Here is an 18,151-nt window from a genome sequence, read left to right on the forward strand (position 1 = left end):
TAAATTGAAGGTCTTTAATTCTCAAGTCACCTTCAACAAAAATTCTAAATGAATAAACGTAAATAACTGAAATTCAATGTAATGCTAATGTCACTGGACAGTGGACACTTTTTGACAAATTTCTTTAGATATTCCTTATTTATAAGTTGCTTTTGATAAAAGTATTGGTTAAATTATTAAATGTAATGTATCATAATTCTGATCTTTTGTGATGCCATGACTGCTAGCCATTTTATTTCTGAAGTGTGTGTTATTGCAACCAGCTTTACAGAAAACGGGCAAAAAGTGCAACGGTATTGTAAAAAGGTAAAACAATAAAAACTGTAAAAAAATCACTGATTGTTATCCTAGTGAAAATCGGAGTAAAGCTGCTTCTGCAATAAGGAATTTCTTCAGGAATTGAATGTATTGGAAGCCAGGACTTGTGATTGGAAAACCTGTCCATTTCTATTAAGCCCAGGATTTATTAAAATAATATTTTTTCTTCTACTATCTTATCGGGTTCTGACTCAGACCTGTTCACAGAGAGAATGGTAGCCGAATTCCTCCCGGCGGTCCAGTTCGTAGGTCTCTCCCAGCAGAGGGTTGAAGGGCTTGGCCGTTCGGTGCACTGTGGTGGAGTAGGAGGACACAGAGAAGGCCGCAACAAGACACATCTGCTCCAGTGAGTTCTCACAGCGTGCTGCCTTATCCAGCAGCTCATGATACTCCAGATCTTCGGTCAAACGCTGTAGCATTGACAGTGGCTCATTAAAGTTTACCTGCACACACAGAGAAAGTGAGAGGATGGACCTTGGCTGCGCCCAGTGGTGAAGTATATACCTCTATATTTACTTTAAACCAAGTGACTGAGATACGTTTGCATGAAAGGATTCGGCATAAAACTAGATTAAAAAGGTTGAATGACAACCAGAAACAAATAGTAGTGATGTCACTGATGATGTCATACATTACTGCTCATGTGATGATGCACAATGTAATTTTAATTCAGAGAGCTGCGTGTGACTCACAGGCATTGGGATCTTAGAAAGCTCTTTGCCGATACAATTCTTCATGATGCTCCACAGATTGAGCGAATAGTTGGGCTTCTCTGGGATGTTGCTCCGCCTCTTCTTGTGAGGCTGCACCTCTTTCCCTGAAAAATCATTACTGCTCACAGAACACTGGGAGGACACAGAAAAAGAGAAAGAGGAACTGATCTGAATTTAGTCATGTTTGTGTTGAGAGTTGTTATTCAGTTACAGTAAATAAGAGTCAGTTAATTGAAAGGAACACAATAGTTGTAATCTTTCAATGTTTTATGTTTATTTTCAGATTCCCAATCTGTCAACTCAGTTTTTAGGGAGTTTGGACGCAACTCTTCTGTATATGGCCCAAATGTAGGGCTTTTGTTTCAAGTGTAAGAACTCACATTGTCGTCCTGGTTCCATTCGCTGGGATGTCCTCCACTAGCACCGCTGAGATTACTCTGAGAACGTCTAAAGCAGCAAGAAACACAAGGAGGTCCTTGAAGCTTGATGTAGGCTACATGTGAACATGAGATATCTGTAGATGCTATATCGCTATTCAATGAGGGCCATATTTAAATATGTGAACATACAATATTTCAAATGAGAGGACAGAGCTTTTTGAGTCATGAATATCAACATATCTCTTATTTGTTTATTTTGAACCACACATCATCATAAACGTCCAGTTAGTAGATTAGATAACAGCATACTGGCCTACAATGAGATAAGGATGTTTCAGGATTTAAGGCTAGAATGGATACAGCTACGGTCAAAATCTTGCGAAATATTAAAGGTGCAATGTGTAATTTTTTTATCTATTGACAGAAATGCAATATAACATACATAACTTGTCTTCAGAGGTGTATACATTGAAATGTTATGTTTTTGTTACTTTAGAATAAGCTATTTCAACCGCGGGTCCCCTTGCATGGAATTCGCATGTTGAATCTACAGTAGCCCTTAAGGGACAAACTGCTTTACAGAGCGCGTTTTGTAAATACGTTATCTCCTTCGGCAAAGAAGCGAAAACGTGACAACATTTTAGTTCTGTGTCAGCCATCGTAGAGCTTTGAAAGGGAGCCATTGGTTGCAAGGGGGTATATGCACACGTGGCGATGACATACGACCGCTAAAATCTCAGCCAATGGGTCACTTTCACTCTCAAAGCAATAAGAGGATTTTTCACCAAGTGATAACGATGTGTTTAATAAGAAAACGTTCAAATTTTGGTGAACCGACAGCACTACAGGTGAGCATTGTTAAGTGCCTCTGTGATCATCTCTAGTAAGTGCAAAAGTTCACTTTGCTTTTTATTATATTTGTTGATGTACCTTGAAACGTAAACCCTGAAGTGCTTCTCCTTTTTGGTTGTCGACGTATGGCAAAGTGTTTTAATATTTAGACTCACGTTGTTGAACGTAATCATATGTGCATCCTGAAGCTAAATGTCATTGTTCCCTATGGCGCCGGATGTAACAGGCTGGCTGAGATTTTAGTGGAAGTACGTCATCGACCCGTGTGCATGTACGCCATTCGCAACCTCACCACTAAATTTCATTCACTGGACCTTTAAGTCCATACAAGCTGACCTGTGTTGAGAGGGGTCTGTGGCAGTCACTGTAATAAAGGCAGGTGATTCCTCCATGGCATCAAAATACTCTGTATCCTCATCTTCATCACTTGCCTCCTCTTTCCGCGGCCTTTCACTCACTCCTGTTAGAACATAACAACACATCTTTAATGTCAAAACCCCAGTCACACATGTTATGTCATTACTGCGCAATCATCAATTATGATGATATCATACAGGTCTGCGTAGGACATCAGCATCTCACCCTTGTCGGTGGTGGGTTTATCGGTTGTGTTGACAGCGTGCGCGGGAGCCTCTCTCCACGCTCGTTCCAGGCTGTTGTGCTGCTTGGCTAGCTGCTCAATGGTCTCCTCCAGGTGGGTACGCTGCTCACGCTCATGTTGAAGTACACGCTGCCATCTGCGGCTGTGGCTCTCAGCCAGGTCCAGAAAATCTCGGCACGCCTACGAATGAGACAGATGAGGCGTGAGGTAAACAGTAACACAGAGAGATGTACGTGGAATTTAGGATTTTGCAATTGTGAAACTGACATAATGAGGTTAAAGACACAGTCAGCAAGGTAGCCTGGGGGGGCGTGGCTTAGTGTAAGGGAAAAAATCAATTCACCAAAATTACAGATTCATTTCTCTGGATTAATAGAGATATTTGTGGAATTACACCAACCCATTCTCATCAATTGCGTATAAATAACACGCACTGTTGCATTATTATTATTATAATACATAGTTCAATTGTGCGTGCATACAGTACGGCTACTTTTTCTTGCAATTGATACGCAAATTTTAGCGTGCGTGCATATTAAACAGCAATTTGTCCTATTAACCTGTACCCAAACCTTAAACCTAGTGTTAGCCTGCATGTATATTATTACCTCTACCCTAACCCAAACCCTAAAGCTAATAGTATTGTTTTAATTCTTTCAGTGTTTCCTCTTCGTGTACGTTTCAAAAATTTCAAACAAAATATATGGTTTCTATTTGCCTTCATTTGCATAAAATGAAAACCAGCGAAATAGGTCAAAATAACAAAAAAGATGCTCTGTATTTTTTCAGACCTCAAATATTGTAAAGTAAGTTCATTTTCACTTTTAAGCATTACGACAGTATTATGTAAGAGTGAGAGTAAGAGCATGTATTTAGGAAAATGTAAATATATGTGATAGCCTCGATTTTTTATCTTTTTATTTAAAATGGTATGAATGTATTTTTAAATGTGCAAAAGCAAAAAATACTTTCATTTCAAAATCAATGCATTGAACTGGAAATGAACCGGAAGTTGTGATCGATTTTACTTCCGTATTTTGACTGGCCTTGACTTTCGTCTTTCTCTGCGATTTGATTGGATGTATAAAAACAGCCGTTGCATTTTGAAATGGAACGTGCAGCAGACTGACAGTTGAAGGGGAGGAGTTAACGGATGCTCCGCCCAAGCCCTCTAACATACGTCAACTAAAATGGATAGGAATTATAGGAAGGAAGTGCATTTTCAGATTTTAACTAAAGATTATGAGCACGATGCTAGTGGGGATAGAACAGCCTTAGACAAACGGTTGGCGCGTATGGTTGCGTTGAGGTGTGATGCCGAACCGAAAACCGCGACCCTAAAACCGTGACACAAACCGAACAGAGTGTCTTCTTATAAAGGGGCCGAAACATCCCAATGAGGCTGAGGGGCACAACGGACGATGTGTCGCTTTGATGGGAACCATGAAGTCATTATCAGCAGCACCTCACCAAAAGGCATCTTTCACCCAGGATAATGCATGTGATGAAAGTGGGATCGGACACACAACTCATGAGATGTCATTCTTATAATAGCATGGAAAGGTAAGTATAAATATGCCATGTATTTCTATAATCATATATCCCCCACACATAAAGGATGCCTACCCGACGAACCCAGTGAAACCTCAGACCTCCTTTCCTCTAGTCATATTCTTGACTGCTCCCCATTCATGCAAATTTGAAAAACGTATCTTTTGAATCATCTCTAAGATACATATGGCTCATGGACCCAACATCATACATTTATGACAATTCGAGATGTGTAAAGCACATCCTGTCTCAACATCATCCTCCTCGTACGGCTTTCTCCTCCATACATCTTCCATCACAATGATCCTGCTTCCCGATTCTCCAGGGATCATATCTATCCTCCTGCCGCAGGCACCACGCACAAATTCAACTGCTTGAGCTCATATAAATCATGCCTCCTTACTCCTTCCTGTTCCAGTATTTCTGCTTTTCTCTTAGGACTTTTGTTTACTGTCTAACAACACAATATTAGACTGACGTCTTATGAAACCGTTAAACGGTAGTAGCGCCAGCTCATTTAAACTGAAAGCAGAAGTGACTGAGATTATGTGATGACCACTGCATCTTCAGAAACACGCCAGCACGACAAGCAGCAGATGTATCAGAATGCAGTCTGTCTACGGCCTGAGTCTTTTTTTTTTGAGTCTATGATTATGTAGAATTGAGCAATAGAGATATATAAGGGGGGTTAGGCTACTATAGGTCACACAAAATAATCACACGATTGAAAATGAATGTTGTTTGTTTAATTTAAAGTGGAAATGATGACATCATTTACTCACCCTCATGTCATTTCAAACCCGTATGACTTTCTTTCTTTTGCAAAACCCAAAAGAAGATATTTTGAAGAAAGTTGGTAACTGAAGACCGCCGACACCTATGTCCTACTATTGTATGGACACAAAACCAATGCATGTCCATGGGGGCCAGAAAACAACCTTCTTCAGAATATATTTTGTGTTCCCAGAATCCACATATAGAGCAACATATGAAAATTACTTGTTTCTTGCACATTATACACACTATAATCTACCGCACAACATACTGCAGCTTTCTCTAAAAATTAGCATTGAAATGTAATTCAGTATATGAGAGCGTCCCTCTCCTCAGAGCTCATCCATCACCATAATGAATGAGACAAAACTACAGCCACAGAATCAGTAAGTAAAAACCAATCTCGTCTTTTACAGCACCACAAGCCTCTGGGTGTCAGTCACATCTTTCCACTGTACTTTCTTTTGTCTCTCCCTACAACTCTCATATTGTTTCTTTGTCCATCGCTCTAAAGTTCTAAATTAATCTCACTGACAACTGTCTGCTAGATATATCTGTCAGACCGACTCGCACAGATCAAGATAAATGAGCAAAAAAAAAAAAAACAGAGTTCAAAAGTCACTTCTAGTGGTAGATTAATATACTCACTATCATTTTTTATCCATCCATCAGTAAAAGTGCACTTTTGACCTGTTAACCTATAGAACCACTGTATAGTGAGCTTGGTCCTATATTTTAGTTTGGGGGGCTTAATGCAAGCACTATCACACTTGGGTTGCTACAAAAGAGTTTTAAAGAAAAAAGCATACTTATAGTAAGTACTGTATATAAGTAACTTAAAGGGATAGTTCAGACAAAAATGATTTTTTTAACTCAACCTCCTGTCATTCAAAACATGCATGACTTTCTTCAGAAGTACACAAAATAAGTTATTTTGAAGAACGTCGGTAACCAAAAAACATTGGCCCTCATTGACTTCTATTGTATGGGCACAAAACCATTAAGAAAAAAAAAGTATACAGGTTTTGAATGATATGAGGGTGAATAAATGATGACTGTTTGTTTGAGGTGAACTATTAAAATAAGTAATGAACTACAGTATTAAAAGTACACAAATAATTGAATTACTTGGCAGCAAGCGTCACAATGTCATTTGTTCAACCAGAATTTAATTATTAATTATGTACAGCATGGTTTAATATGAAAATTAATGAAGCGTATTTTTTTCAAGCATTTGCTGCTTAGGCAAATGTATATTTTTGATACTTCACAGAACATAAGACAGTTTAGGGAATACCAAAAGTCTTTCCACTCCTGCTATTCTGTTACGACAGACCTTGTGCCTTTAAAGTACATAAATAAAGCAAGCAACAAACCCGAGTCAGTCAATAACGCCCCAGCACTCACCTGGACTCCTCACAGCGCTGACAGTGTGAAGCTCTGCTATGAGAGAAGATCCACAGTCATGCACTCGGCATGTGACTGCGGCTTCCTCATACGTTCATGAAACTATAGCTCTTTACTTTTAACATAGACAACACTTCCACCTTTTTTTGCTGAGTGAGGCCCCAGGTCCCAGACTGCTCGTGACTTAAAGAAACTTAAAAAAAAAAGAGCTGGATGCACAGTATACTATTTTTTTATCTGGGAGATGCTGTTGAAAATATATGGCGGGGAGAGGAGCCATGTGATTCAATTAAAACTGACAACAGCATGTGTCAACAACAGATGGTACTGCATTCAATATGGTTGGAATGAAAATGCTCATATTTATTATTAGGGGTAAAATTAATTCTGACTAATGGTCTACATGTAATGTTGCCTGGTCTCAGTTTGTGAAATGATCAGAATACAGTCACAAAACACCTCAGTTAAACACACATACAGTGCTCAGCGTAAATGAGTACACCCCCTTTGAAAAGTAAAATTTAAAACAATATCTCAATGAACACAAAAACCATTTCCAAAATGTTGACAAGTTCAAGTTTAATATAACATCTGTTTAATTAATAACATGAAAGCAAGGTTAATAATATAACTTAGATTACACATTTTTCAGTTTTACTCAAATTAGGGTGATGCAAAAATGAGTAAAAACTTCTAAATCTAGTACTTTGTTTGGCCTCCATAACTTTTAATGACAGCACCAAGTCTTCTAGGCATGGAATGAACAAGTTGGTGACATTTTGCCATATCTATCTTTTTCCAATCTTCAAGAATGACCTCTTTTAGAGATTGGATGCTGGATGGAGAGTGCTTCTCAACTTGTCCCTTCATAATTTATAATAGGTGTTCGAATTCTTGTTAAATTAGACTTTTGTAGTCTAAAATTTAGCTTTGCTCCAGAGATTTTTAGTGGGGTGTACTCATTTTAGCATCACCCTAATTTGAGTAAAACTGAAAATTTTGTTCTCTAAGTTATATTAATAACCTTACTTTCATGTTATAAGTTAAACAGATGTTATATAAAACTTAGTCTTGTCAACATTTTGGAAAATGTTTTTGTGTTCATTGAGATATTGTTTAAAATGTTAAAATAGGGGGTGTACTCATTTACGCTGAGCACTGTACATACAACTATTTTTACATAAACATTTACCGACATAGTTAAAAGGATAGTTCACGCAGACATAAAAATGATGTTACTTCCTTTATTAATAACTGAAAAGTAATTAGAATGTTACCAGCATGCACCAAACAAAGGTTTGTTCAAAACTTGTACTGTATATGACTCTTTGTTCTTTGGAATTCAAACTACATTTTCTAGAATGGTTTTTGTGTCCAAACAAAAGAAGATAATGGGGGCCTGTGTTGGACGGATACCAACATTCTTCAAAATATCTTCTTTCTGCAGAAGAAAGTCATACATATTTGAAACAACATAAGGATGAGTAAATAAAAAAAAAAAAAAAATTTGAGAGAACCACTGCTTTGATAGTGGTATGAACATAACAGTCTGACTAAAATCCTAAAGATAGTTATTAATACATATAGTATCGCCAATGTTATGGAATACCTATAATAATAACATGTCTTTTAAAATGCATTTAATCATTTTTATATGTTTTCCCCTTTATTTCTATATACTATTTCCTTTTCCTGTCCTTTTCTATTTTTAATATTTACCTGGCAACTGAAATATATTGAAAAGCGCTGCAAAATCTAAATATGAATTGTGCAGAAAATTGAATATACCTCAACCGAACTACCAAACAAATTTGTTACTACTACATTTAAAGCAAATGTACGAGCCCTTAAAAATAAGAAGGACCTTACAAGTGCAGTGTGAAAGTCACCGAGAGAAATCTGCATCTCCTCTCTCCTTCTGTTTCACATATAGACGAATATAAAACATACAGTATAACATTGATAGTGTCAGGATAATCCTCATCGCCACCCACTACGAGAGAGATTTTTACTCTCATTAGAGCTGTGGCTCAGTGTAATAGTGGTTTAATGAGCTGGGCCACATACTGCTTTTCAGCACTTTTCATTATGTGTGTGTATTTCTATTCAGCCGGTTATAAATCATTTTTAGAAATGAACAAAAGAAGAGTCCACACAGCTGACCAAACAGAGATAGCATGCAAATCTGAGAGTTAGACCACTCAAACGCTTACTGTCGTTCACAGGGCTAATGGTTTATGCTAATCTCACAAAGTTTGCCCCTAGTTAAAATGGATTAAGTCAGTAAAGAAAGACTGAAATGCAGAAAAAAGAACGCAGGATTTGACAGATCACAGAGTTCATGGCTTTAAAATGAACTCTTAAATCATGTTGCATGTAAGAGTATTCAGTGTCTGTGATTTTGGTATAGCCACAAAAATACACTGAGGATAAAGTTAGCAAATTGATGATGCAGGCCACGTACATTTTTTACATGGTTGAAATTCTTAGCGAGTCACATGAAAATTAAAATAAATAGCATGAAATCGCCAGAGTTCACCCAAGCTTGACACAGACCGATGAGCTTGGTGATGTCTACCAAAGTTAAAATGAGAACACACAAGACGACCTCGCTTCCAGTATTGATTTTCGTTGCTGAGGATAGTAATACCTGTCCAAAATTTGATTTAGGAAATCAAATATAAGACACAGAGGACACTCACAAATCCAGGAGCTATACATAGGCCTGTATCGATCGAAGCAGAGTAGGTTACAGTTCTTCTACCTTCATTGATTACAAAGCAACAACTTTCAACTTTAGATCCACAGTGACCATGAGACTTTAATGGATTCAGATTTAAATTCCTGAATTACAGCTTTTAAAAAAAATGGCAACCTGACTCAAAGAATTAAAAGCAAACCAAATAGTCTGTATCGTATTGTGACTTCACATCCGTGTTTGTGGCAAGAGAGAGTCTGCACTTACATTTATCATAGCATTGGAGGTGATCCGGAAGAGGGTGGCTCTCTCATTGACAGCCTTGATCTTCTCTCCTCCTTCCAGAGGCACGCGTAAGGCCTCAAGTTCGCTCAGGGACCTCTGCAGAGCCGCTCCGTGCTTGGCTATCAGGTCATTACAAGTGCTGAGGTCATCCAACTTACTGGCCAAAGTCTTCAGAGTGCCCTGAATCTCACTGTGGTCCGACTGAGACGTCGGCTCCTCGTCTGCAGAGTCATCTAGACACAAAAAGAGAGAGAAAATCTGAAGGTGTGGAGGATTTAATCTTTGTCGTGGTTTTAACTACAAACATATAAATATTGACAATATTTGGTATTGTACTGCTGCTTTGATTTGATTTGCAACTTGTTTGAGTTGAAACATGTTTTCCAGTATGATGTGTAGAAGATATATATTTGAGGAAAAATGCTAAGCATTCAGATAAATCCCCCAAAAAATTTTGAGTGTAAAAAAAACTAATGCGCAATGCTTCAGGGTAACGTGTCTACTCAATTCCATGGTAACAGTAATTCCTCCTTGCTTTCCTGTGGCTCAGTGGTTAGAGCATGGCACTAGCAACACCAAGGTGATGGGTTCAATCCCAGGGGATTGCACATAGTCAGAAACAAATGTATAGTACAGTGCAATGTATTTCCCTTTGGATAAAAGCGTCTGGCAAATGCATAAATGTCCATTTTTCCTGCCTGAACTACACTATTCTCAATGCTATTTAAAAACAGGCTAAAGAAATCCCTAAAGCTCAATATGTTTTCCAGGTGTTTCCACTTTAATGATGTTGACAACAAAGGTCTACCTAAGGTCCCTCATTAATATATGCTCATTTTACAAGTGGCTGTGGCTCCAAAGACTATCGCCTAGTGAACATTGCTATAGACACTGATCATGTACACAAAGCAGCAAAACACACACAAGAACTTAGTGTGGATAGCTATGGGAGTTGGTAACTACACACAACATTACATAAGAAGAAACGTTTTAGACACAACTGCATTTCCTAATAATGCTTTGGTCTGACCAAACTCATCTAAGGTAAACTCTTCTCATCAAACTCAGTTACAATGCCAGTCAGTTATTTCTTGACAAAATGTTTTACACCAACAGAAATTAATAGCTTTTTGTAATTTTATGGCATGCAAAGACGAAAAGATCACTCTTAAAATTAAAGGTCCTTCACGATGCCATTGAAAAACGTTTTTGTCTGTTCGGTTACATAAAGAACATTTAACATCCATAGAATGGCATCTATGGCATCACTGTGAAGAACCTTTTAAACACCTTTATTTTAGGGAATAATGAAACTGGAAATGGCTGTAAAAGTGGACATAAACGAAATTTTACACACACACGTAAGTAACCTCGAAGTATCAGTATTCATTGCTCTGATGATTCAACAGGGTTCAACAGAAACAAATAGCAGATAATACATTTGAAAAAATGACACATTTCTATGATAAAAGGAATTGTGGCTCAACAGGAGGGCAACTAAGAAGACGTGAAACAGTGCGTGTGAGAGAGGAGGATATGGCAACCTCCTTCCCATCAGCCGAGCAGGGCAAGGGTGAGATTGATCTGGCTGTGTTTGTTCCTCCTCAGCAGAGAGAAGAGCCGCAGTCAGCAAACTGTTCAGAGACTGAACACATTAACCTTCTCATGACTCAACAACACACGCAGATAGAGAACACACTCCATGTGAGGGGTCACTTTAGGGCACTCTTCATTGAAGGGAGACATGCAGAAGTTGATAACGTGGATAAAGTAAATATTGTTTGGGGATGTGAATTCTGACACTGCAGACTAATATGAGAGACATTATTGCAGATAACCGGTGCGAGTGACAACAGTCAAATAAATTTTTTTCAAATGAATGAATGAGCAGGTTTAATTAAACACTAACTAAATTAAACTTCACCCTATTCAAACGTATATCTTTGCCTCTGTTTTTCTAGCTTTGCATTCTTTATTGCTGGTGGATGCAAATAAACCTCTGGTCTGGAAACAGTTATTGACTGTTCATTTAAACAGCAATAGAATAAATCTCAGGGGTCTAAACACTGGAAAGGTTAAGAAGCCCTGAACACTGTGTTCATCAAATCATCCAATTCCTTTTGCTTCTTCTTTTCTCTCTTCCCATAAGCTGTTCTCAGCCACAAGCACACAGATACACATGTGTACACACAAACGTGCACACTGGCTGACCTCGCACAGCCCCTCATGCATCTTTGCAGCATGTCTCGTGTGACAGTGCTGACATCGGAATTTGTGGGTATGCTAATGCAGTGTATGTATTAAAAAATTTGCAAGGTTTGCAAATGTGTTGTCATGGAAATCTACATACTTAAAAAATGTTGTACTTTTACCCAAGTGAAACGTAAAAATACTTGAGTAAATTAAAACTAGATTTTAAATGTACTTAGAAAATCAACATTAATTTATATATATATACTGCATATATGCTATATAAGGTATTTAAGTGAACATTTTCCAAATTAAAAACACTCAAATTTAGCCTACTTAAAAGTAAAAAATACACTGTATTATAAAAGCAGTGTCAACCTAGGGACAGAGCCATGATTTTCAATGCATTTTTAGACCGAATTAGATTAAAGGTAAAAAATAACCCTATCTATGTACTAATAAATCAATAATAGTGGAATATAAATAGAAATAAATAATGGAAAAAATGCCCACTACTGGCTAGATTAAGCATGGAACAAAATGAGGTCATGTGACAAAAACAGAGAATAGAACAGAAAGCCTTTACAGAATAGAATAGAATAGAATAGAATAGCGTGATACTACTGTTTAAATTTTGCAGTGCAATGGATACGGCAGACTGCTTCACATGCTATTTTTTAAATATAGTTGGCACTTGACAGTATTCATATCACAGTATACAGTACATCAGTATTCCATTCCAAGCCTCTTTCTTTCCCTTTTCGGGGTTTAACTCTGAGCACACATATACAGCCAACCTTATCACTTATCAACCTTATCACTGCTCTGTCTGTGTGTTCACGGTGTGTGTGTTGCTCACTGCTGTGTGTGTGCACCTGGATGGGTTGAATGCAGAGCATTCTCTAAAGGCCTCTTAAGGCCATGCCAAGTGCTTCAGGACATGCACACATTAAAAATGATTTAAATAGCATTTATGGGCCTACCATCTGTCATCTATCTGTGTTTACAACACTCGGCCAGCTCAGTAGTGAGAAGAACATCAACACCTGAACTGGCAGATCAGGTGAACATGCTGCAGATGAAACATGATGATGCAGCTATAGGCTACTGTATATTATGTAGCACTGCAATGAGCAGAGAGCACCTTTAAATCTTCTTGTGACATTCCTGGGACCATGGAACAAACCAGCTTGTTGTAACTCAATTGGTAGGGCATTCATTTAGCAAAGGTCACAGGTTTGACTCCTATGAAATACACATGCTGATAAAATGCACCTTAAATGCACTGTTTTTCTTTTTTGGGAGAAAGCGTCTGCCAAATTCGTTAATGTAAATTACTTCCAAAATAACTTAAACACTAGCCACAAACCAGCACTAACAATCATAGCCAGTCTATGCCATCATAGAATCTCATGCTGGTGTGAGATGGTATTTTCAGTGGGGCTCTTCTTTCTCCTCAATATCAGTCAAAATCTGCCAGCTCCATGATGGTCAATGAGTTAGTGACACTGGATAGTCTCTCAATATTAGGATTGACCAATTGGCAAACCTTATTACAACGAATGTCACTAAAGTGTCAACCGTAGATCTAACTTATTCTTTAATATCTAAATGGATAGATATCAAGAGCCTTGACATTCTTAGACAACCTGATCTCCCTGCCATATCCCTTGACACATACCTAAATGCCTTTTCTAAAACACCTGTAAGTTCACATGTATTGCTTATACACAAACTGTTCTTGTATAATATATCTATTTATCACTTTTATTTCAGTGTTGTCTGTGTTATTTTAATTTTCACTTTAGGTATAATGCTCACCTTCAATAAGCGGTTGTTTCTGTCTGTAAATTAGCAAAAGTATTATTTTAACTAATTTCCAATCCATTTACTTATTGAACAATGAGAATAACAAATAAGTTGAAATATTTTACAATAAATTACATCAAATTTAGCAAAACAGCAGACATGTTAAATGTATGTTTGATCAGAACACACTCCTCCCTCTAGTTCGATCAACATATAAATCCAGTGGTTACCAAAAGCTTTTTCCATCTTAAACTGCTGTGAAGTGTTTTTTATCTTTTCAAGACCTTGAAAGAGCTACACATGCTTTTGTTTTATCGTGCCTTGAGTCCTGTAACTCTTTTTCGCTGGAATATCTCAATCCTCTTCCACAAGGCTTACAATCCAGACATATGTTCGTTGTGACTGAAGCCATTCTTTGTTAAAAAAAATTCTAGCCCTAAATGTTTTTTTAAATTAGGTCTACTGGCTGGTTGTTACTTCTTAAAGGTGGAGTGGTTGATTTGGAAAGGTGCTTACTTTAGCATGCTAACACTGAAACTATAATCCCGCCCTCTATGCGATTTGCATAGATGCCAGATGTCTTTTCGTCTCTGCTTTTTCAAGAGCTGACTTTGGTTCTGTAGATAAATTTTTTGTCGGCTCAGCAGGAAAGTTTTGTTGTTCCTGATTGTCCGCCATTCTCCCTACATTGACACAGCAGATGTAAGCGTGCTGATGACGTACGATATCTGCGTAAAAGGGGTGCGCAGTGGTATGCAAAATACGTTGGATGAACATGTACACATGACCAGTCACAGCGTCCAGACAGAACGTTTTGATTGGGCGAATGTTTTTTGGTCCTATGCCTTTTCACAGATGATTTATAAATATAAAAATATTATTTGACCACTAAACTTCTTGATTGCTATCAGGATGTAAAGAGATTTCCAACCAGCATGACCTAAAAAATTCTGGACAGGATCACCTATTCTGTCTTTAATACTATTCACTCTGTGTCAATCAGAATAGTGCTGATTATATTCCTGAGAAAATTATAGACATCATAAATTAAATAACTGTGCATATTTTAATCATTTATTGTTGCTTGTGTTGCAAAATGCTAATTATGCCTCATTTGTGTGTGTGTGTGTGTGTGTGTGTGTAGATGCATTTCAATGTCACACTGTCCCACAAGTACACTCACTTTAATTTAAATAACCTATTTTCTCTCCTACGCAGACAACAGAGCAAAGTAACGTTAATAATGTGATGTAAAGTATCAAATAGAGAATAATAAAGTAGCCTATTTAAAACAACTTCTACATCATAATTGGGCAGGCATCCTTTTTATGTCTTCTACATTACCAAAGACTAAAATGTCAACCTTCCCCAAGAAACTGACCCTCTGAATTGTCTAATTACCAAAACTGTGTCCGGTTAAAAAAGGCTGGACCTTTATTCTTTATTTTCTCACTTTACCTACAGTGTGTGATACACTTTTTTCAGAGCAAAACTCAAAGGATCAAAACAAGGTGTGACAAACAACATCAACGTCTAAAGTTCATATCTGAAAAAATAAATACATTCCTCAAACAATAGAATACAATCGAAAAAGGAAAAATAATAAAAGAGATATCATTTAAAAAGTCTGTATTAACAGCTCAGGGTGTCTTCTAGAAAACCAGCTGACCTTCATTGACCACATGGCTGAAACTGATGGTCCTGAAACATCATGCTATATAAGTGTTAATACTCTGTCATACTAGTCTCACAACCGAGTGGCAAATTTCTGCACTCTAATGTGAAACCAACTCAGAGGTGACTTAAACTGCAATTCATTGACTGGCTGCTAGAGACTGGCTCCAAAACAGAGCAGAATCTCATTGAGCCCAATGTTAAAATGCCCACTTTACAGCAGAAAAAATATGTTTACAGGTCCATATAGCTAATTTTGCCCTTCATGACAACTGTGAGGAGGGTGAACTCATCCGTTTAAATGATATTAAAAGAGACTTAAAAGTCTGCATAATTAAGGGCGTGGCCACTTGAGTGACAGGTGGTTTAACCAACCTTTGTTTAATAAGGTAAATTGTCCAAAGCTATATACCTCATACATACAGTATATCCTATTACTGAACAAAATAACTCTAGTTCAAGTCTCTTTTGTTCAATACCATATAGATTAAACTGAATTAAAAGTACCTATCAAATATTATTATATTACAATTGGATGTGATTTTTTTTGATTACAATAAATAAATAAGAACCCAGTTGACAACACTAGTTCAACACCAAACAAAACTCTTCCTGATTTTGTCACCAAAACAAAAGAGAGACTGAATAAGTGAGAAAGGCAATGAGCAAGAAAGAGTAAGAAAGAGTCAAGATATATTAAATAATGAGAGTTACAGCATGCTTGGACCCGTCAATCAACTTCTGTACATGGAAATGTGGCAGACAGGAAGTGCTGACCCACACTTCCTGTCAAGCAGTCCAGGAGTAAGAGACATGCAGACAAATCATAAAGCAAAAGCAGCACACAGTGAGAGTCAGACGGACATTTGTGTACAGTACCTCTGAGACAGGTGAGGTTCAGGAGATGGCAGAACGAAGAGGAGCGAGCCGGGGCCCGTACGAGAGCAAGAGGAGCCGGAGTGTGTGATATAGATGAGGAAGTGTCATCTCTTCCTCCGGGATGAGGGCACTGACCGCGGCCGAAGCGGCTCAGGCAGCCGCCACTGCAGAAGGAGCGAACGGTTCCCGGCCCCCAGCATGCTCCACTCTTCATTCCACTACACTACGGGCCCACCGCTCCTCTCTCCCTCCTCTCCGCTCCTCGCACGCGCTCACACAACCAACCGCTGCGCAGGAAGTACGCCGGACTGCTACATCAGCCAGATGAGTGCGGGGGGAAGCGGCCGGACCTCACCGTCATGCTGCAGAGGAGCAAACGCCTCACTCCTGAGTAAGTATAGCCCTTAACGGCCTTGATTTCACATCCTCACTCTCCTGCCTAACCTTCAGAGCGCACGCACTCACTCTGACAGCACAGCAGCATATTGGCATTCCTCTCCTCATGCACAGCTTAATGCAGTGTGGTGGTGGAGCGGAGGGTGGGGGATACAGTAGTCTGCGGTACACTGCTGTCTTGACTGGAACAAACTGAGAGGAACACATTCACCCACCACCTTTATTTATTGTAAGCTGGGAGTTTGAAAAGATGAATCAGGGTAAGACTGCTAACACATAAAAGGGGTCATATGGCGCGAATTTGTGTTTTTCTGTGTCTTTCGTGTGTTATAAATTGCCCAGGCATGTATTAGACACGTAAAATTGCCAAAATGAAAGTGCCGGAACAAAAGATGCTTTCTTTCTAAAAGCAAATGCTCACCCAGACATGCCTGAAACCCCTTGTGTAACCACACCCAGTGGCGGTTTTAGGCACGGGCGAACCGGGCAGCCGCCCGGGGCGCCAAATTTTCACGACACGTGGGGGGCGGCACAAGCACTTGAAAAAGAAAAATAATCCGCGCCGCAAAGCAGGTTTCTATTATGTATAATATAACTGTCTGTGTGGGGAATTGGCAAATCGCCGCCCCTGCTTGCTGAGAAGCGCAGAAGCTGTGTGAAAACTGTAAAGGGGAGGGGCTGATCCCCTGATGGACAGTTCACCTCTCCCAAATGGAGCGGACAAGGAGGGGGGCCCATTTAGTGGGCTAAAATCAGTCACACCTTGACTTTCTTCTAAATAACGCACATTTCATTCATAATTTTAAAGCACAGGCCTATTTTTCCACGTTTTTTTTCTGCATTGTGTGTGAAATGGCTAATAAAAAAAGTTAATCCAAAACGATTATGTGGAGGTGAAGTGGTTTAGTCTTGATTGTCGAGTGCCAGATAAACATGAAAGCGATGGAGAGAAAAAGGTTTAAGCCGTCAGGTGCCCAATATAAGAAAAAATCAAAGTAGAAGCGGAGAAAGGAGCAAAAGATAAAGGTATGTAACTACGTTCTCTCTGTATGATTACGGTGACGTTATCCATCATCAATGAAGGGCTAATGTTAATGGGTGGTAACGTTAACTCTTACGTTTGTTAGCCTTCTTGCTATGATGCTTATACAACAATAATTCGGTCTTAACTCAACAAACACGAGATCTAATTTCACCATAAGATTGTGCTTTGCAACAAAACTGTTACAAGTAAAGTTATTATTTATTTCCATCATTGGGGTTAATGTTGGGCCCTGTAATTAGCCAACGAAATTAACATATGTCTGGATGTGTTCAAAGGCAAACATTTGCTATAACTCTGATGCGTGACAAAGAATATAATTTGAGGCAGTAACCAAGGAGCTAATTGTTCCTCCCTTAGATTAATAAAGCGTCTAATGAGTCATGACAGACATTTGGCATGTAAGGGCATGTTTATTTAAATTTGCAATTCATAAGAGTTATACTGTAGCCTACTGTCTTTTGATGTCAATTTCAATTGCAAATTCATGGGCACTTCTAAAGTATTTTGGAGAATCCTCTGTCACTGGTCAGCCATCAAAAACCACCCTGCCTCCTTGAATTTTATCACTTTTATGCATGA

General features: G+C 38.5%; 1 protein-coding gene across 1 annotated transcript in view; it reads right to left on the reverse strand.

Moving 5' to 3' along the window:
- Positions 1 to 18,151, reverse strand: part of osbp2b (oxysterol binding protein 2b) — a 43,048-nt gene that overhangs the window by 3,318 nt on the left and 21,579 nt on the right. The window contains exons 3-8 of the mRNA XM_056746593.1: positions 9,562 to 9,812; positions 2,846 to 3,044; positions 2,600 to 2,723; positions 1,412 to 1,478; positions 1,011 to 1,163; positions 516 to 761 (exon numbers count right to left, since the gene is read on the reverse strand). Coding sequence (XP_056602571.1) covers positions 516 to 761; positions 1,011 to 1,163; positions 1,412 to 1,478; positions 2,600 to 2,723; positions 2,846 to 3,044; positions 9,562 to 9,812 — 1,040 coding nt within the window. The remainder of the gene's footprint in view (positions 1 to 515; positions 762 to 1,010; positions 1,164 to 1,411; positions 1,479 to 2,599; positions 2,724 to 2,845; positions 3,045 to 9,561; positions 9,813 to 18,151) is intronic.

This window comes from Triplophysa dalaica, chromosome 4 (assembly GCF_015846415.1).
Source record: "Triplophysa dalaica isolate WHDGS20190420 chromosome 4, ASM1584641v1, whole genome shotgun sequence".
NCBI lineage: Eukaryota > Metazoa > Chordata > Actinopteri > Cypriniformes > Nemacheilidae > Triplophysa > Triplophysa dalaica.